We start from the raw sequence: 21,725 nt of genomic DNA, 5'->3' as shown, positions 1-21,725 counted from the left end.
TCAATCCCATTCCATACGTGAAAAGTTTTATGAAGTGCATTGGTCCCTTATATCACATTCAATTTAACCATTCAATATAAACCAAATCTAATTCTTTTCCCAAATTTCAAATTTCAATCAAAACTGGTTTTCTATTCAAACATCATCCATACAAAATTACTCTCCACTCAAAATTTCAATTCAACTCTAAACATAAATTACTTTCATTATTCCAACTACAATTTAAGCTTCTAGAACAAATTCCAATTTATTTTAATTCAAAATAATTAATTTTTTTATAACCGTTAAACTTCAAAATACTTGTATTCCATTTCCCGTAAAATTACTAGTTCATACCGAATATTGTTATACAATTTTGGAATTTCTCTCAAATGGAAATCCAAACTCATCCATACATATAGTTGTTTTCGAGTTACTAAGAATATATACAGGAATAATTTGGAGAGATGACTAAATTTAAAAATGAATAATATTTTAATTTAAATTGCGATAACTATTTTTAATTTTTAAAATAAAAAAATAAATTATTCTGTTTTTTAGTACATTTGTCATATGTAATTATGAAAATGAAAATATTTTATTTGATATTATATAGTATATTTGCTTAAATAATATAACCATTAATAAAGGATACACCATTGTCCATACATTTATTTTATGATTATAACCTTAAAATTGTGATAATTATTTTTACTTATTTTACACATCATTTCACAAGTGATTATGAAATTCGACTCTTATTTTATTTAGGATTATATATATATATATATATATATATATATATATATATATATATATATATATATTTCGAAAAATTAAAATAAAACAGATAAAAACAAACATACATCTTTTTATAGTTTAACAATTTATTTTAAAGATAAATAAGGAAAAGATAAACAATTATTTAGTCCGCGTATTCTTAAGTATACTTTTTACATTTTACATTTTCATTATTTTTTATTATAATAATATTTGTATAAAAAAATAATTTTATTCATATATTTTACTATCATAATATAATTTGAACACATTAACGCAACCATAAATACGTGCGTTTCTGATAGTTTTAAAAGAAAATGGATAAGGCTACCGTATTCCTGGAATCTTTAAAATGTTTAAAATACTAACAAATTTAACTAATTAAATTATTATAGTATAAAAGCAATATAAGAAAATAGGGTTCATTAAGCAAATATATAAAAATCAATACTATTTTAAACGGGAAAAGGTTTATTATAATTATAAATATTTAATTGTAAAATAATATTAATACTTATTTTATTTTCTCATTATAAACATAGCAATTTGGACTGATCATACATCTGAAAAAGTATATAGTAAATCATATTATCTACTCATAAACACAATATTTGTAAACATGTAATCAACTTAAACGATGGTCTAAATATGAAAACGTTGTCCTCGGATATTTGCTTATGATTCACGTCCAAATTTTGATTTGTGCTAGGATAAATATTTTCTAAACATCAAGTTTAGAATTTCAAAATATGATATTATTTCTTTAAGTCTAAATATTTCATATGATTTTTTTATTGGCATGTTTGAAAAAAAAATGTTACAAACAATATAAACGTTGTAATAAAAGTGAATTACACAAGTCGTTTATAAAAGAAAAATATCTTATATTATTTGTTTTGAATTGTTTATGATATTCAAATCATATGATTTTTATTACGTTTATACTACTTTATGTGAACATTATTTTATTTAGATAATATCATGTAACTAAATTAAAAATTTAGAAAAGACTTGAGCAATCCCTTTCCAAGATGTCAAAATTTTTGTGAAGTGCATTGGCCTCTTACGTGACACATTCCACGAAAGAATTAAAAAGACTTGTAAATTGTATAGTGGAATGGTCCCTTATATATCAATATTTCCGAACAAAACAAAAAGCTATCAAAATTGGATCATCTCATTAAAAAAACAGAACCACGTATACAATACATTCATATTCAGCCCTCACATAGTTAATACTGTATTACCATAAATTATTAAATTATATCATAGTTTTTAAAAATGAAATAGCAATTAAGACTAATTTTGGTCACCGAATTAAGATTTTCAAACAAACATGAAAATCATACGAGAGTTTAAATCTTTAATTAATTCATAAATAATTTGTACTTCAAAATAGTTCATATGCAAAATCCGCTAAAAATAATCAAGTCCAGATATGATAGAAGAGAAAATCTTATATGATTGCAAAATTTGGGAGGTGGAAGGGAGATACTTTACCTTATAGTGGAGAAGATTTTTTCCTAGGAAATTGCACAGTTATTGATGGTAAAGGATGAATTTGAAATAAGAAAAAATTATCATGTAGATTGATGTATAAACATTCGAAATTTCATTAGACATGGATACCAATAGATTATGTTGTTCAAATTGGATGAATCAAATTATTGTGTGTGACATATATCATATGTTAACCTTATAGTCAACAACCAATTTCGTTAAGATGAAATAATTTTATTAATGAAAAAAGACATTTTGTTTTTTATGAATGCATTGTGTATATTCCTATGTGTTAGCCCCTCTGGACCCAAAATTTGGTTTTTACTTACAATGTCTTATTTTTTATTGTTTTTGTTATTTTTCAAATAAATTATGCTGATGAATATAAAATTCTGTTTTTTAATTATTTTTTGGTTAACAAACTTAAGGATGTTCTGACCAAAATAATCGATGATTTTACATGATATGTGTTCATTACTTAATAGCATTGTAGTAGGTAATAAAAGGATTGAGAAAGTGAGATGCAATATGAAGCAATGAGTAATAGTCAAATTAGATTTTGAAAAGACATATGACTATGTGAAATAGGCAGACCGGGTTTTCGAACAAATCTTTATAACTTAGTCACTATATGTGTTGTGAATCTCACTTTTGTTCTTACATTTGCAAATTTATTAAATTAGTCTTAAATGCGTCAGTATTGTGGATTTGGTCACTGTCTTGCCATCGTTAATATATTATAATTTTGCTCTTATACATGTAATACATTCTTTATTTGGTTACATTGGATTTAGCGAATGTGTTACACACATAATAACCAAAATAAGAATGCTGTGCTCGTATAACAACCAAATTGATAGTGTAATTCCAAAATCATGTTAATAATGTACTACATGTTAGAAATATGATTGACATATTGATTGTATATTTTGGAGTGGAGAGTGGGATCCGTGGGGTGTTGAAGATGATTATGAATGTGAGGTGATTGAGAATGATTATGAATATTCCTAATAGAGCCAACCACCTCCTCCCTTACAGAATTTCACAAGACAATAGAGCCACTTTCGTCGCAATAGGAAAACATACTCCTTCGGTTAAATCTACATTCACTTTACAAGTAAATAATAGGCTTAATAGGTTACTTCGTCCCCATGTGAGCTAAATTTTCGTTTAGTATCCGCTTTTAAAAATGTTTTTATTTTATTTCAAAGTAGTATAAATTGTATCAATTAAATCCCTTCAGTTAAATTCACATAAATAGAGTTAACTCCAACTGACGAATCTGCACTTTTTCTTCTCTCTCCTCTGCACTTTTTCTTCGTCAGTTAACTCCAACTGAAGAATTTCCTGTAATGTTCTAGCTTTTTCTCTCTCTTCTTTCTCACTTTTTTTGTTCTCAAGTGGAAGGAGACGGCGGAGGCGCACGTGCTGAAGGGTGAGGTGCCCGGGCTGAGGAGGGAGGAATTGAAGGTGGAGATAGAAAATGGAAGAGTGCTTCAGGTGAGCGGAGAGAGGGTGGTGGAAACAGAAGAAGACAGTTACTCCTGCCGCCGCCTCCACCGCGGACTCTCGAAGTTCAAAAACTGTTTCACGATCCCTCCCCATATCCAACCCGATCGTATGATGGCCTCCATGAAAAACGGCGTTCTCACCATCACTCTGCCAAAGCTCAACCCTCCCATCGCCATCTCCAACTGATAACATAACAACAATTCTTATCATATCTACTCTCTTCTCTTCATATGTAATATCCGTTGCAGTAAAAATAGACAAAGAAATCTTCATATTTGTTTTCAATGAGATATATAAAAAAATAATAATAAAAAGGTTTGCATTTTTTTTAAGTTTCTTGACAACGAAAAATAAGCTAGTAATAAATTAAATAATACGACAGAAGATATATATTTTTCTTCCCTCTGTATAAGTTTTCATAAAACTTTGTTTTCATTTACATATCGGAAGGAAAAATATGAAATGTAGTGTGAAGAAAAGAACATCATATTCAACGTATAATTAAATTTGACCTTTAAAAAAATGACTAATTAGGACAATGGATTTTTCATGAGAGAAAAACACTAGAAATAAAAATATTTTTACAGTTTTTTTAAATGTTAATGGAAAGTCGAGAATATTTTTCTATTGGTGTGTGAAATAGAAAAAAAAGAAAAAACACTGACTAAGTTCCTGCAATGTTCCAGCTTCATCATATAATGTTCCTGCAATGTTACAATACAATTAACATTGTGTATATTTGAAATCAGATTGAAAGCCATCCAGAAAGAAATAAGCCATTAAGAATTGTGAGTGCAGAGGAGTACAGAAAAAGTGAGGAAGAAGAGAGAGAAAAAGCTGGAACATTATAAAAATGCAGACAAGAAAGAAAAAAAAAGTGCAGATTCGTCAGCAGGAGTTAACTCCGTTTATGTGAATTTAACGGAAGGAATCTAATTGATACAATTTATACTACTTTGGAATAAAATAGAAACATTTTTAAAATCGAGTACTAAACGAAAATTCAGCTCTTAACTTGGGGACGAAGTAACCTATTAAGCCTAAATAATAATGTTATGCATGGAATGACTTAGTTCACAAATTCATAATTAATGTTTTATTTACTTATCTGGATTTCATCACTCTCGAATTTCTCTACATAAAGTGAAAGTACTACGAGGGTTACTTCCTACACCACCGCACGTTATTCCTGCATTACCACATTTTTTGAAAATTTCAAAATTATTCTTTATATTTTAAAATATCCTACACTCCCACATTTTTTCTTCAACAGATATGTCATATCCGTTAACGGATATGCTACATCCGTTCAAGTTTTTCTTTTATTTTTTCGATTATTAATTTAATATTTTTTATATTACTAAATAAACGGATGTGCTACATCCGGCAAAAACCTTGTACAGCTTCTTCGATTTCTCGATAAAAAGAAATATGACCTACATTGGTTCGAATGTATATAGAACGAATTTGTTTTTTTGTACTTCTTACTACTAGATAATGCCCATAAATTTCATGATAGGTGCCTAAAGATTCATAGTGAACTTCGATAGGAACTTCTCTTGACGAAAGAATGCGTAGATCTAGTCGCCACCGGAGCCACAAAGGACTATCGAAGGTTATTCTTTTCTGTTGATAAGCTCCAATTGCATCATAGGAATTACAAAAAAAAGGTTCTTTTTTTTTCGTATACTTATAGTTTTTCTTTGTAATTATTTGATTTTTCCAATTTCTGCAATTACGTGGATAACATTTTTTTTATTTATTTTTAGTTTATTACATTTTAATTTAATATATAAATATTATTTAATTTTTTTAAAAATTTATTACATAATTATATATAAATTAGTTTTATTTTATTTACATAAAATAATTATTATTAATTTAATTTATATATTGTTATTATAAAAAAATTTGTTATTAAGTAAACAGATGTGCCACATCCCTAAGTTTTTTTTAGTTTATTTAATTATTATATTTTAAATTAATATATAAAAATTATTTAATTTTATTTTAAATTTATTATATAATTATATATAAGTTAATTTTTTTTATTTAATAAAATAATAATTATTAATTTAATTTATATATTATTATTTAATTAATTATTATAATATAAATATTATAAACGAAAGGGATGTGCCACACTTATTAACGGATGTGCCACATGTAACATTCCATAATCTCACACTGAAAAAATTCATAATTTATATATTGTAACATTACATTAATGGTAACATCTCGTAATCTCACCGTTTAAAAATTTATATTTGATATATGTTTATACATGTTTTAAACTCATATTTGAAATATCCTAATTATAACTTGAGTTCTTCTACTTTATTCTTCTATCTTTCCCTTCCTTGGCACTGATTCAGACGATATTCCTTCATCTGCTCCCGTATAACGAATTATACGACCATCGCACATACCCAAACACAAACACAAACAAGTAGGGTGAGCTAACATGTAACCAATCATTTATAAAACATGCATATTTACTTTGATGCACTCAACAAACCTCATATAATAATTATGTGAGACACACTCATACCATCATACAACAATCACATCATATATACTGATACCATCATACAACAATCGTATCACAGATACTCATCCCACAATACCACAATTACTAATCGACACTCATCCCACAATACTTAATAGACACCCGTTCCACAATACTCAATAGACACTCATTCCACAATACTCAATGGACACTCATTCCACAATACTCAATGCACACCCATTCCACAATACCCAATGGACACTTATCCCGATGATATGTTGATGAGCGGTCAACGGGAGGTTACGCACTTGTGATGCCTTCTTAGTCCTCAACACTATGTCGAAAACCGACACATAGACTAGGACCTCCTGCCCCTCTCACCACATAATTCATCATTTCTGGATGATTACTAGAGTATCAAGATAACCTCTAAATTCAGGACCCTCAACATCAACATATACACAAATACCATATCATTACTGAATCTCTTCGCGAGACTCATACCATACTCATATTCCTCAACTCACATTATACCCTTAAAAAATCTCCCCATAATACTCATATCATGTTCAGATGCATAAATTCAAATCCAATAAAATCCAATCATCACAAAAATCATAGAAAATAAATATATCACAATAAATTAACAATACTAAAATATCACCATAAATGGTCACTGGAGAAGAATCAAATGTTTGACGAATCAAACTCACCATAAACGTCAGTACATATGACTAGTCACAACTTACTGGATTGGACCAGGGCTGCTCTATGATCAGGGATGTACCAACTCCGGTTTTTAAGATTCCTCTGTCCTACCATCACAATTATAATTCATAATTTCATATCTACCACAATAACATGAATCCATCAGACATTTTCATTCCAACGAGATATATTGCATAATAATTTAACAGTACTCAATCTGTACAACAAGATTTAAGTTAAAAACATATCGAGTAGACTTTTAGGAAAGAGAGGTGTGTCACAATGGACAACTTAAGTACCAAGTCTTTTCTTAGCCAAAGTGTTCCTCAACTAGTTTTTAACAAATTTCTTATTTACAGATTCAAAACAACAACATATAATATTAACACCGAAATTCAATATAGATAGATATACAATAAGTATTAGTAGTATTCACACAGAATTTCAAGACATGAATAGTAATAAAACAATACTAAATCATAATATAAAAGCATAGAAAGGTTAGCTCCCCTACCTCTATTCCAGACTTCTCTTGCTCCGAATTTATTTTCCCCGAAAAGCCTTCAGAGGCTCTACTCCTCTTGTAACTAAAAATTTCTTCCTAACTCTTTCTTCTCTATTTCTCAAGGTTTCTCACTTGATTCTTCCTCTCTTTGTGCAAAATAGTCGCCCCCTCATGGCTATTTATAGTCCACAATTTTTACTATTCATCAATTTTTTAATATTATTTATTATTTTAATAATATTTTATTATATTAATTTCTTAATCACCACTTACATAATGGATTCCTCAATAATGTCTTCAAATCTGAATGCTTTCTCCATTATCAATATTTTAAATTTTATTTTACTTTTTGGTTCTTTTTTTTTTTACAAAAATGTAGAAAAGAGTTTGAAGCCATCACCAAAATTTTCTACCAAAATTTCTTATTTAACTTTCCATATTTTATATTATAAAGTTATTATATATTCCATTTACAAAGAAATTTATTACTACTAGTAATAAAATTATTACTATTAAGGTAAATATTTTTCATGGGTCTTACATTCTTCCCTACAACAAAAATTTTCGACCTCGAAAATTCTACACTTTAAGAAAAATACATGATAGTACGATATATATATATATATATATATATATATATATATATATATATATATATATATATATATATATATATATATATATATATATATATATATATATATATATATATATGTGTGTGTGTGTGTGTGTGTGTGTGTATACTAATGTTTGTTTTTTAAATATAACAAACATAGCCATTTCACAAATCAAAATACCATACACAAGAAATTTATCCAATAATTTCCTTTACTCCTCACGTATACTAATATTATTATTAAATTTTTTTTAACCGATACTATTACACAACCGGTAGCAGCAATCGAAACTGTTGCTACAGTAAAAATGTTTGGGTATAAATAGAGCTTTCCTCCGCGTTGAGCGACACTTTGAGTTTCATAAGGGAGCGTCAGTTTTCTCTCCTTGAGTGTCCTTCGAGAGTGTCTTAATTCTGTGAGGAGCGTCTCTCTCTAAGTGTGCCTTTCATTTTTCGCATCCGTGTAAGTGTTTTATCCTTTCGATCTTTCGTTTTATTACTTCTTTCCTTTAAGCTTTCTTTTAATCCATGTTCTTTTACATTTACGTTCGTTAATTGTTCTTGTTATACTCGTTTGTTTGTTTTGTTATTTCACCACTCTCACTTTTTTTTATACTGATAAACTAATAATGGGGTATATAAGCTGGAAACCCGTTGTTAATCTCCCTTCGTTTGAAGGTATGATGGGTAGAACAATGCTACGAATCCTAAAAATTAATTTAACTTAAACAAATCATGAATATAAAATTTTTGGACTTAGATCTAGTAAGATCCTTTGCAAGGACCGGAGAATACATCTAGCTAGACTGGACTTATGGACAAAATTGAGTTAAAAGAAAACTAATTGTATCAACCCTCTTTGACACAAACATAATATTCCTTCACTTTTGCCTTTTAGAAAAATGAACAAAAATTTAAGAAATTTGGAAGTTCAAGACAAGCTAGGATATAAACGATGAAGTCCTACTAGAGAACAAGTTGCTCTACTAGAGGCCCTTTTTGCATTTGGAATACGAAATCCAAATAGAGAGCAAGTGCACGAGATTGCAACGAGACTTAAAGTTTATGGGGAAATTGGAGAGTATAACGTTTATTGTTGGTTTCAAAATTATAGGTATTGTGAAAAGCAACTTTGCTTCAAGCAAAGCACCGCCACCACACCTTACTCTCCACTGCCCTTCTTGCCACCTTTTATGAATGGTAAGATATGTTGTATATATTTTATTATTATTATTATTATTATTATTATTATTATTATTATTATTATTATTTTTTACCTTAACATTTCTAATTTTGTTTATTTGGAGATCTTTCATGGATAGCGTCGTCGGTTCCAAATCGGGTGACGTTGGATCTTTTTTCAATCTCTCCCGTTCCTGAATAAAGAGAGATTTCTCCTCCCCTACAGTTCCAGGTGAAGGCTCCTTTTGTTCATCTTTCCTTACGATTGCCTTTCGCCGATGAATAGTCTCCTCGAGGAGACTACAATTGTCTTTATGTATTTTTTTTTTGAACTATAATCTTTAACGATCACTAGTGATCGAATCTTGAACATCTTTATTATTATTAATATTATTAGTATTATTATATATTTATAGACTTAAATCTAACGTAAACTAGCTAACCATTATTTTTTTTTTGTAAATTTGATTCCTTGATTCACGGTAAGGTAACTTTGCGTCCTTACTGTTAGATCTATCGGTTTGTTTTTATCTAGCAGCATTAATTTGTTTATTTATTTTGTTTAAGTAGTGTAAGATAGATTTTATTTATCTCAAGGGTAAGACCATCTTCGCTGTAATGGTTAAGACATTTGGTTTTTCAATATCTCTAGTCATATTGGTGTTTCTTCCTCAATAATTCTATTCAATCTTCCTTCCTCGGTCTATACTAAGGTAAAATTGGACACTTGAAGAGTTGTATTGATTTTGGGTATTTACAAGACTCAAGCCAGAAGTGAAATTTTCAAAGTCTTAGGAAGGAAAATCTCTTATTGTAAATTTTTTCTCAGATGATGAAATTAATCAAATCTTATGTTTTTCCTTGATTCATTTAGTTTAATCATATCCTTCTTACCTATATATATATATATATATATATATATATATATATATATATATATATGTGTGTGTGTGTGTGTGTGTGTGTGTTGTGTGTCTAACCGGTTTAACGTGCAATGCTAGTTATTAATTAATTCACTTAATTGGTATTTACACTTATAATATTAAGATCTATTCTAATATAATTTAGTACACTATCCAACAGTACCTTACATTTATAACTCCTAATCTTATCATGTATCCATACCATAAAATTTATAAATTCAACAAATCAATGACAAGTAATAATTGAGACTGCATCAAACATGTTTATAGAATTGAAGTGCACTCAAAACAACCATGAATCACTACACCGATACCATAAAACAATGACAAGTAGTATTTGTTCATCATGTGAATTATTAAATCATGATCAGCCCTATACTAGACATAATGTATGTAAATTCCACACAGACTAATAACCAAAGATAATTTCATGTGGATATCAATAACAAAAGATTGACTTCATTTACCTAATTAGTTTATAATTCATTTAAATAAACAGTCAAACATATACGCATTGTAATGCCAAGTAATTAATTTCAACTTACTCATTTGATACATGTACTATAAACTATATGAGTTCACTCCCCAAAGCCCTTACCAATCTAGGCATATTAGAGGTTTCACAGTTGGGTTGGGTGCGTGTTATTTCTCTGTTCACAAAGAGAATTATTGTTATTATGATTCATAATGAGTTCGTAGGATAAATCCACAACTCTTAGGTCGTCATAAGGACGAACCACTCTGATAGTTTCTCTGTTCACACAGAGAATTATTGTCAGTATGATTCATAATGAGTTCGTAGGATAAAGCCAGTTCTGATACCACTGATATACAGAACCAAGCTGATTCCTTAAACCTTGCTACACCAATGCTTACCCAAAGTTCCTCTTATTCTAGCTTTTGAACTCAACTCTTCTTGTGAAACGTAAGATATTTGATCTCGTGATTTTGTTATTGAAAACGTTTTCACACAAAACATTATTTCTAAACACCAACATCTTCACCCATCCTTTGAAACCTAAACTCTGGTCTTCTATTTGCTTATCTTCGAGGAAAGAATTTACCTCAAAGGCTTTAACCAATTCTAACGAAGGTATACAGGTCAAGTTGTCCTTGAATCTGCATCCCTCTACAACTATAGAGCACAATATACTACCACAAAGGCAAGAAGAAGACAAAGACTTCTAAATACAACCACTCTGGAACCACAACTCTATCTTTCCTCAAATCTTCAGAATTAAGAAAGGAAAATCATCTCTGGTAAAAGTCATGAGTGTGCACCCTCATCACTCCTATTAAGACGTTTTTTGTTCTCAAAACCTTTAGTTAGATACAATACTCTACTATCTAGACTTGGAGGAAATGATAAATTATACCATTTAGACTCAATTCTTCATAGAGAAGACACGACAGATCCACAACACACAGGTCATCTTAAGGACGAACTGCTCTGATACCATTAATGTAATATCCCAAAATCGCACACTTAAAAAAATTCATAATTTATATATTGTAACATTACATTTACGGTAACATCCCGTAATCTCACCCTTTACAAATTTATAGTTGATATATGTCTATACATGTTTTAAACTCATATTTGAAAAATCCTAATTATAACTTGAGTTCTTCTACTTTATTCTTTTATCTTTCCCTTCCTTGGCACTGAGTCAGACGATATTCCTTCATCTGCTCCCTATAAGGAATTATACGATCATTGCAATACCCAAACACAAACACAAACAAGTAGGGTGAGCTAACATGCAACATATCATTTATAAAACATGCATATTTACTTTGATGCACTCAACAAACCTCATATAATAATTATGTGAGACACACTCATACCATCATACAACAATCGCATCATATATACTCATACCATCATACAACAAGCGCATCATAGATACTCACCCACAATACCACAATTACTAATTGACACTCATCCCACAATACTTAATAGACACTCATTCCACAATACTCAATGGACACTCATTCCACAATACTCAATGCACACCCATTCCACAATACCCAATGGACACTTATCCCGATGATATGTTCATGAGCGGTCAACGGGAGGTTACGCACTTGTGATGCCTTCTTAGTCCTCACCACTATGTCGAAAACCGACACATAGACCAGGACCTCCTGCCCCTCTCACCACATAATTCATCCTTTCTGGATGATTATTAGAGTATCAAGATAACCTCTAAATTCAGGACCCTCAACATCAATATATACACAAATACCATATCATTACTGAATCTCTCCGCGAGACTCATACCATACTCATATTCCTCAACTCACATTATACCCTTACAAAATCTCCCCATAATACTCATATCATGTTCAGATGCATAAATTCAAATCTAATAAAATCCAATCATCGCAAAAATCATACAAAATAAATATATAACAATAAATTAACAATACTAAAGTATCACCATAAATGGTCACCGGAGAAGAATCAAATGTTTGATGAATTAAACTCACCATAAATGCTAGTACATATAACTAGTCACAACTTACTAGATTGGACCAGGGCTGCTCTATGATTAGGGATGTACCAACTCCGGTTTTTAAGATTCCTTTGTCCTACCATCACAATTATAATTCATAATTTCATATCTACCATAATAACATGAATCCATCAGACATTTTCATTCCAACGAGATATATTGCATAATAATTTAACAGTACTCAATCTGTACAACAAGATTTAAGTTAAAAACATATCGAGTAGACTTCTAGGAAAGAGAGGTGTGTCACAATGGACAACTTAAGTACCAAGTCTTTCCTTAGCCAAAGTGTTCCTCAACTAGTTTTTAACAAATTTCTTATTTACAGATTCAAAACAACAACATATAATATTAACACCGAAATTCAATACAGATAGATACACAGTAAGCATTAACAGTATTCGCTTTTGAAACCTCCATCTCAAAGTCGCGCCGCAGATCGCAACCTTTAACGCACATCACCATCATCAGACCACGCTTCTCGCCGTCACCACCACGCCACAACATCCACCTTCATCACGCCATTAACGGCGACGCCACCACCAAATCATCGCTCACCGAGTTACCGTCGCACCACCAAACTATGATTCACGTTCATCACCATCAACACCATCGCGAGTTCTTCATCGCCCCAGCAATCGCAATCGCGATTCCGCCCTGGACGCCATCAACGAGCATCATCGCTGCAAGACCTTCATCTCGGATTTTCATTCGCAACCGGACCACATAGCAAATCCCAATCTCCTCCATTGACGCGCACCTGCAAACAGCAAACACAGAAAAACCACAGCGGCGGAAGTGGGAACGCAGGGGCAAGCCCTTTCTCCAAATCTGAAACCCTAATTGGGGAAGGAAGAGGGCAGCCACGTGGCGAGCTCCCATTGGTGCGTCCTCCTCTGGTCAAAGTCTGGTCAACTGAGGGGCTTTCTTGCAATTTCAGAAACTCAGAAGGGGCTAAAGTGCAGATAGAGAAACTTTCAGGACATTTGTGTAATTTTAGAAAGTCAGAAAAGATAAAAAAATAAAATTCAGTTGTTGAATTAATTTAAATTGGGAATATCAACAGAAAATATCTTCCAAATAATGTTATAATTATTTAAATCTTTTAGTTATTTGGAAGATATAAGATAAAAGATTCTATCAACTGAATATTCAGAGTCCAAGCCCAATCAAGCCTATTTAAAGAGACCCAGGGGACTTCACTTCATTCATTCTCTCATACTCCTCTCACTTTTCTTTCATCTTGTATTCAACTCCATTCATGGAGAGCTAAGCATCTAGGGCTATTCTGCTGTAATGCCAAGACGGATTCTGAGGTTATGTTCAGTTAATGCAATTGTTTACTTTGATTATTGATTTAAGTTGTTCTGTCTATGTCTTTCATCTCTCTATCTTGTTAAAAGTAAATATTTTTGCATCATAATATGTTTGAATCTACATGCATATTGATTATATGAGTTTTAGGGTTTCTAGGGTTTAAATTGAGAATCTACTTTGATTTAATTTAGGAACTTTCATATGATTAAATGGTTTTTACTATCAATTGAGAATGTACTTTGGTTGGTAGTAATAATTTCAACTATAATCAATTGAGAATTTACTTTGAATGATTAACTTTTAACTTGGTTAGGAGATTTAAGAATAGACATGATTAAACACAATAGAATTTGATTGAGAATGTACTTTGATTGAATTTATTGTGAATAATCTAGAAATGTTTTGCATTTGATTGAGAATTTACTTTGGTTAAATGCATGATCGCCCTCAAATTAATTGAGAATGTACTTTAATTAATTTGAAACTTAAACAATAATCAATTGAACAATTATCCGTGAATAACCGATGAATCTATCTTGGAAAAACAGTGGAATTATCCTATTCAATCATAACTGTTTTTAAGTTTATTATTTGTTCTTTAAACATTCTCCAAACATCATTTTTATTTATAAGCATTGCATAGCATAAGAGTCAAATATTCAAAAGCAATTCCGTGTTCGTTGGGAGAATACTCAGGATTACTTTAATCCTATCTACTTTGTTGAATACTACTTGGTAATACTGAAGTTGCCTTGAAAAGTAGTATTAATTTGATAGCTTCAACGACAACTTATCAATAATTTAATGAAACCATTGCCTTGTGCAAACATAACAAGCTGAAAGGTGGAGTCGTACAAGAGGATGGGTTTCAAGTGCCTGAAAATTGAAAAATAAAATGCAAAGAATGTTAGTTCTTAGAAATGTGTACATTAAAATAAACTAACTTTTTATTCTTTTTCACTACAAAAATATAGTTGCCATATGTTTAAAATTTGAAGTAATAATATGAATAATAATCAGGTTAGTTAAAAAGAATTATAGATAAAATCTCAGAAGTTTTGTAGTCATGCCAACTTTTCATCCAAATTTGAAAAAGGTTACCAAAAAATAAAGAATCAAAGTAAATAAACACTAAATGCACTCAGCATTCAAAATTCATGATTTAGTTAATATGCTACGTTTTTTTTCTTTGTCGAAAAAAAAAATATAAATATAAGGAGACTTGGATGTTCTAACCCATATAGAACAGACAGTGAAATAAAATAGCATTGCTAAAGAAAAGAAATATATATATATATATATATATATATATATATATATATATATATATATATTTAATTACTCTTGCATAATAAATTGAGATCATGAATTTCAAAAGCAACTCATTGAATTGTAAAAATTGGTTCAATATTTAACATAATAATTATTTGTTAATTTTATTTTAATCAATGAAATGTTATAGAAGAAAAAAAAGGGATATATGCTAATGTGCATATAATATACAGAGATAGCAAAATTATATAAAATTTATAATATTATTACCTTTTAATCTTTGTTAAGTACTCTAGCAAAGAGTGCTATTTTGACATGAACAATGTCTTCTAAGTTGTTTAAGAAGTTGAAATAGGCATGTCGCCAAGAAGGCCTGAATAAGATTGAACCAAATACTATCCAGAAACTTACCACAAATCCAAATGCCATACTTATAAAAAAATCATTATTCAACAATGAATATTCATCTTCATCAACTTCAATATTTGGTTCTTGTGCGAATCCACCCTCACTACACTTCTCAAGTGGTGGTCCACAAAGATCAAGATTATCTTCATAGCTGGATGTACTAAAACTCTGTAATTGTGTGCTTGTTGGAATTTTTCCCGATAGATGATTATGAGACAAATCCAACACGCTAAGACCATAAATTTGAGCAAGACTTGAAGGAATTGAACCAATAAACTGGTTTCTTGACAAATCAAGAGTCTCAAGTGATGTTAAATTTCCAATGTTTAAAGGAATTTTCCCAATCAAATTATTTCTTGATAAGTTCAATGAAACTAATTCACATAATTTCTCTATTTCTACATGAATATCTTCTGAGAAATGATTGCTTGAGAGATCAATGTTTTTTAAACCTTTCAAACCATTATTCATAAACATTCGTTTTGAGCCTTTCCATGTCAACCATGCATTCAAATCATATGCCTTAACAAATATATAATGACCATATTTCAACTCATACGAATGAGTTGCAAAATATGTGGTTTCGGTCATTGAAGTAAGGTTGTTTATGCATTTAGGAATTTTTCCAGATAAATTGTTTAGTGAGAGATCCAAGAGTTGGATGTTTCTTAAACAACAAACCGTGGTTGGTAAACTCCCAAAGAATTGATTTTTTCCCAAACTTAATATTTGCAACTCTTCTATTGTCCCAATCCAATCAGGGATAGATCCTGATAATTTGTTTTCTGAAAAATCAAGCATTTCTAGTTTTGTGCAATTGCTTATAGAGAAAGGGATTCTTTCCATTAAATTATTGTTTCTCAACAATAATGCTTGAAGATCAAGAAGCCATCCCATTGAAGTTGGAATTTTTCCAGAAAAGTTATTGTGGCTTAAATCTAAATAAACTAGTGAGTTCATTTGTTTCCAACAATCTGGGATATCTCCGGATAACTGATTATATGAAATGTCTAAATGAATTTGAATTGAAATTGCATCATCTCCACACAAAAATGAAAGAGTGTTTGAAAATTTATTTTTCGATAAATTAAGAATTGCATAATTCCTTAGAAATAAAGGAATAGAACCTTCAAATTGATTTGATCCAAGGTTCATGAAAGTAGAAACATACGTTGATGAAACATTTGGAATTGTACCTTGTAGATTGTTGGATGAAATATCCACTGTCAGCACTTTCTGTAGAACTAATTTGGCCCAAAACCATTCAGGAATAATATCTGATATTGTAGCATTTGAAATGTCAATATGGTAAAATTTATTTTGTGTCTGCAACCACATGGGAAATGTTGGACCTAACTGACAAGATCTCAAGTATATAGATAGCAATTGAAAAGGTGAAACCCAGTTTTGAGTAAATGCTAAGCCCAATGAGTTGTCAGATAAACCCAAGTGCTCTAACTTAGACATATTAGCAAAGTGATAGTCAGTCAACACACCCTTTAAAGAATTTGAATAGATGTAGAACTCCTCCAATTTAGGTGGAAATTGAATGTCCTTAGGAATCTCTCCATTTAGCTTATTTTTACAAAGATCTAATATTTTTAAAGATGTGAATGTTGAGAAGTCAGGTAGTGAGCCATTGATTTGATTCCTGTCTAGATATAATATTTGCAATGAATATCTAGCACATCCAGACAAGTGAGAAATTATCATCGGAAGATCATCACTCAAGCCATTACCAGCGATGTCCAATAAAAACAAAGAACATGCATTGCCAAATGATTTTGGAATTCCACCTTCTAAGGAATTTGACGAAGCTGACAAATCCTCCAAAGTGGACGGTAACTTGACACCTTCAGGTATCGTTCCACTTAACTCATTTCCACCAAGAAACAATGATTTCAAAGAGGAGAATACTGAAATGTCAGACAAAGTGCCAGTGATGTGATTCCATGACAGATCCAATTCTTGCAATGAGTGTCTAACGCATCCACTGGACAAATTACCGAGAATGGAGGGAAGGTCTTCAGTCAAATTGTTTGAATATAGGTATAAAGAATGTAAGGTGCATATATTAATGAAGGGTTTCAAATCCCTGGCCTTGAAATGATTAGAGGAGAGGTCAAGATGCCTAAGCGAATTCATGACGATGCCAAAATCACTTGACGTGGAACCCTCCAAGAGGTTCTCACTAAGGTAAAGGTCAACAAGGTTGGAAGTGATGTTTGAGACCCACTGAAATACCATGGGTGGTGTGAAGGTGTTATGAGAAAGATGAAGGACAGAGAGGGAAGTAGAGAAATTGAACTTAGAATGTTTGGATGACATAATGAAATGATCGGAAAGGCTACAATTAACTAAACTTAGTTCTCTTAGTTCAGGTAGCTCCGCAATCGGTTTCAACCAAGTATGAGAAGTATTAAGATTTGATACAGAGTACAAGTAAAGATGGGTTAAAGAAAGGAGATTTGAGAGCCACTGACCTCCGTCACTAATTTTGAGATTACGGTAGCCTCCTCCAAGATAGAGCTCATGCAATTGGGAGAGATTTCCAAGTTGAGGAGGTATATTTCCTTCCAAATAATTGCTTCTGAGATCAAGATGCTGCAATTGGGAGAGATTTCCAAGCTGATAAGGGATTGATCCGTTCAGAGAATTATAAGCAAGATTTAAGTATTCCAAATGAGAAAGAGAGCCTAATTGATTTGGAATTCTTCCGCGAAAACGACATGAAGAGAGATCAAGGTATTTCAAGTTTTTGAGAGAAGCAAGAAACTCTGGGATGTGAGTGTCTGGAAAATAATTAAAACTGAGGTTCAAATACTGTAATTGTGGCAACTTCATCAACGACTTGTGGATCTCTCCGCTCATATAACGTCCATTGAATTCATAATAGCCACCGTAATATAGTGCAGGAAAGTCTCCGTGAAGGTCGAGGCTGAGAATATGAGCAGTGAGATTGCTGCAGCGAATCCTCTCCCATTGGCAGCAGTGAGGAGGGGTCCAAGATGATAGCATGCCGTAGTCATCCACAATTGCAGCCTTGAATTGGAGGAGTGCTTCCCTCTCTTTTTGAAGGCATCTGATTTGCTGTTCTCCATTAACAACCTGCAACACCATACACAGCATAAACATCATCAATCTTAAAAAACCAACTGGATTCTTCATTGACATGGTTGTGGCTGTTATCATCACACAAAAACTTATATATAATGCAGTGAGTGTCAGTGCTCAAACTAGATTGGTATTCATATATATATATATAACATTCTATGCATCCAATGTTCATAAATCACCAAACCGAAAACGACTGCTGCTAGAACTCTTTTTTCCAATTCATTTTTCACACAAGAGTTCAATAATTGCAACCATTTCTAAATCAAATTAAACTATAAAAAATGAAAAACTACAAAATTGTTTAGCAAGACCATAAAACTTTTCCAGAGCTAAACAGTTATTGTTTCTCTTTCCTTTTTTACAACTTCAAATGTTTCTATACTTATTTTTGCTTAACTGTTATTAAACACAAACGGATTTTTTTATATCATATTTATTGTTTTCCTGTTCTTTCATCGTTTTTTATATTTGAACCATTTAAGCACGAATTTTATAAAAAACACATATCTAGATATTAATATATTTAATATTTTTCATTTTACAAACAATGCAATTTTTTTTTGTATATTCTTAAAAGTGAGACATTTAATTTATCCTAAATTTTGTAGTAAAATATAGGTTTGAACCCACTAGTACGTCAATCATAATTCATAGATGGAGAATTTTATATTTTATAGTTGATTTACTCAATTCTATTCGAATTCTCTCATGAGAATTTCTTTATCCATAAAAAAACTGTGTTTCTCTTTGTTTAATTTCCAAAATGCATAATTTTAAAATTTTAGTTTTATAATTTATAAATTACATATAACCAAGTTGGTAATATTTAATTTGTGTAGCGTCTATTAAAAGCGCTCATTTCACAAAAGTGTTCACGAATAAAAAGTGTTCACGAATAAAAAGATGCATCACTTAAGTCAGTAAAAGAAGATAAGTGAATATATGAGAGTAAAATAATAATCAATATATTTTCTATGGTGAGATGTATTTATAGGTTTTCTATATAAGACTTTGAAAAATAGAGTCTTTTAAAGCTGATAATTACTCAGAGACTCAATTCTTTAATATTAGAAGGTGGTACGTATTAAAGAGAGGTGGTATGAGTCTATAAAACTTTTTTTTGAGAGCTCTCAACAATTGCTCTTAGTTTTCTAATCGTCGGGTTATCTATTTGAAGTAATCACTAAGGCGAAGTTTTCTAATCTATTCCAACAGTTTTTACAAACGAGTAAGTTAATTTTTATTTTTTTTAAGTCATCACGTTTTTTATTGCATGTAAACAGTTTTCCATTGCATATGTTATCTGAGTCTTTTATAAGACTCTTCGCTTATTAGCGGTTATAATTGCATATTTTGATCATGATTATGTGGTTGGTAAGACCGAATGGTAATCTTTTACTTTTGTTAACTTGTGATAAGAATTTTTTGTTTGTCGACTTCTTTCATTGACTATGACTGGATGGTAAGTTTGGCAGTGGTTCCCGAAGGAACTCGCCGTTCACCAACCTTGTCCTTTTTTGATCAAGACCAAGTGACAATGGTTCATAATGAACTTGTCGTTCACCACTCGGTAAGGTTGACAGTGGTTCCTTAAGGAACTCGCGGTTCACCAACCTCATTTTTCTTTCATTAGGACTAAGCGATAATGGTTCATTTTGAACTCGTTGTTCACTACTTGGTGAAATAGAACTTCAAATGAAAAGCATTCCAAGTATTGGGTATTGCCTTCCCGTCTGGGTAACATAGGCAATAAGCCCCATTATTTAAGTCTTCAACTACCTTGAGTGGTCCTTCCCAATTAGCTGACAGCTTCCCACACGTTGATCGTTTCCTGGCATCTCCGGTCTTCTTCTATACTAGGTCCTCTTCGTTGAAGTGCCTTGGCCGAACCTTGGTGTCATATCTTTGGGCTATCATCCTCCTACATGCCTCTTATCATACGACTGCTACCTCCCTTCGCTCTTGGAAGGTATCGAGCTCCACTCGCAACTGCCCTTCATTGAGATTAAGATCTCCAATTTTCTTGCGTAATGAAGGTTCTCCCACTTCTACAGGTAGCATGATGTCAGTGTCGTACGCTAGGTTGAAAGGGGTTTTCCTTGTGGTGTTGTGCGATGTGCATCGATAAGCCCACAACACTTCTGGAAGTTCATCCACCCAGGCTCTTTTGGCTTCTCCCAAGCGTCTTTTAAGCTCGACGACAATGGTCTTATTGACGGCCTCTATCTGACTGTTCGTCTGCAGGTGGTATATGGAGCTTGTGACATGCTTAATGGCCTGTATAAAACTCAATGAGCTTCTAGTCGATGAATTGCCTTCCATCATCGGTGATGACCATTCGGGGCAATCCAAAGCGACATATGAGCTTCCACACATAAATCTTAACACAAAAAGAAAAAAATTGTTTATCAACAAATATTATTGAAAAGGAAAATTCTAAGACTAAAAGACTCTCTCAAATATCTATCGGTATTGACCCCTCTTTCTATGACCATGCATCTTTCTCGACACCTGTACTATTATTTATTTCTTTATAAAATACAATCAATTGCAAATTAAAACCACAACCATCAAATTAGAAGAGTTATCTAACATACAAACACTAGTAAAAAATAGGTTTTTTAACTCGTCTAATAGGCTTCGGTCAAAGAAAAACCAAAACATATACGAAAGCGGTGGCAATCTTGTAATTTAGACGAACTTATATGCCCCGGTTTGTGAAGAACCGAAGCATGTTGTGCATATTACCTCGGTTCAAAGCATAACCGATGCCTAATACTATCGGCAAAACTGTGTTTTGACCTGACACATAATGTAGTGCTTCGTTTCTGCGGTTCTAAACAGAACCGGTGTTGAAATAGGTTTATGCGGGTTATTG

The 21,725-nt window shown here is 31.4% G+C and overlaps 2 protein-coding genes across 5 annotated transcripts; both read right to left on the bottom strand.

Moving 5' to 3' along the window:
- Positions 1 to 14,603: 14,603 nt before the first annotated feature.
- Positions 14,604 to 19,182, bottom strand: LOC148195936 (receptor-like protein EIX2). 4 transcript variants are annotated; one of them, XM_088095001.1, is made up of 3 exons: positions 18,214 to 19,181; positions 15,593 to 17,007; positions 14,604 to 14,926 (listed from the first exon to the last, which is right to left on the bottom strand). In XM_088095001.1, the coding sequence occupies exons 1-2, from the start codon at positions 18,920 to 18,922 to the stop codon at positions 15,596 to 15,598; spliced, it is 2,121 nt and encodes a 706-aa protein (XP_087951127.1). In that variant the 5' UTR covers positions 18,923 to 19,181; the 3' UTR covers positions 14,604 to 14,926; positions 15,593 to 15,595. The 4 variants fall into 4 exon arrangements, with proteins under 4 accessions (XP_087951127.1, XP_087951129.1, XP_087951126.1 ...); XM_088095003.1 differs by having other exon boundaries at positions 16,927 to 17,007; positions 18,214 to 19,177; XM_088095000.1 differs by having other exon boundaries at positions 15,593 to 19,182.
- A 1,600-nt stretch (positions 19,183 to 20,782) lies between these two features.
- On the bottom strand, positions 20,783 to 21,223 carry LOC148195935 (uncharacterized). The gene has a single exon (XM_088095324.1). It carries the CDS (start codon positions 21,221 to 21,223, stop codon positions 20,783 to 20,785), a length of 441 nt encoding a protein of 146 aa, XP_087951450.1.
- Positions 21,224 to 21,725: the final 502 nt, after the last annotated feature.

This window comes from Vigna umbellata, chromosome 7 (assembly GCF_029865625.1).
Source record: "Vigna umbellata cultivar VRB3 chromosome 7, Vumbellata_1.0, whole genome shotgun sequence".
NCBI lineage: Eukaryota > Viridiplantae > Streptophyta > Magnoliopsida > Fabales > Fabaceae > Vigna > Vigna umbellata.
Note: the sequence above shows the minus strand (reverse complement) of the source record. Positions and strands in the feature narration are given on the sequence as shown.

Bases quoted from the DNA above. Each gene is read 5' to 3' on its own strand.
- LOC148195936 (XM_088095000.1), bottom strand. From the start codon at position 18,922: ATGATAACAGCCACAACCATGTCAATGAAGAATCCAGTTGGTTTTTTA.
- LOC148195935 (XM_088095324.1), bottom strand. From the start codon at position 21,223: ATGTGTGGAAGCTCATATGTCGCTTTGGATTGCCCCGAATGGTCATCA.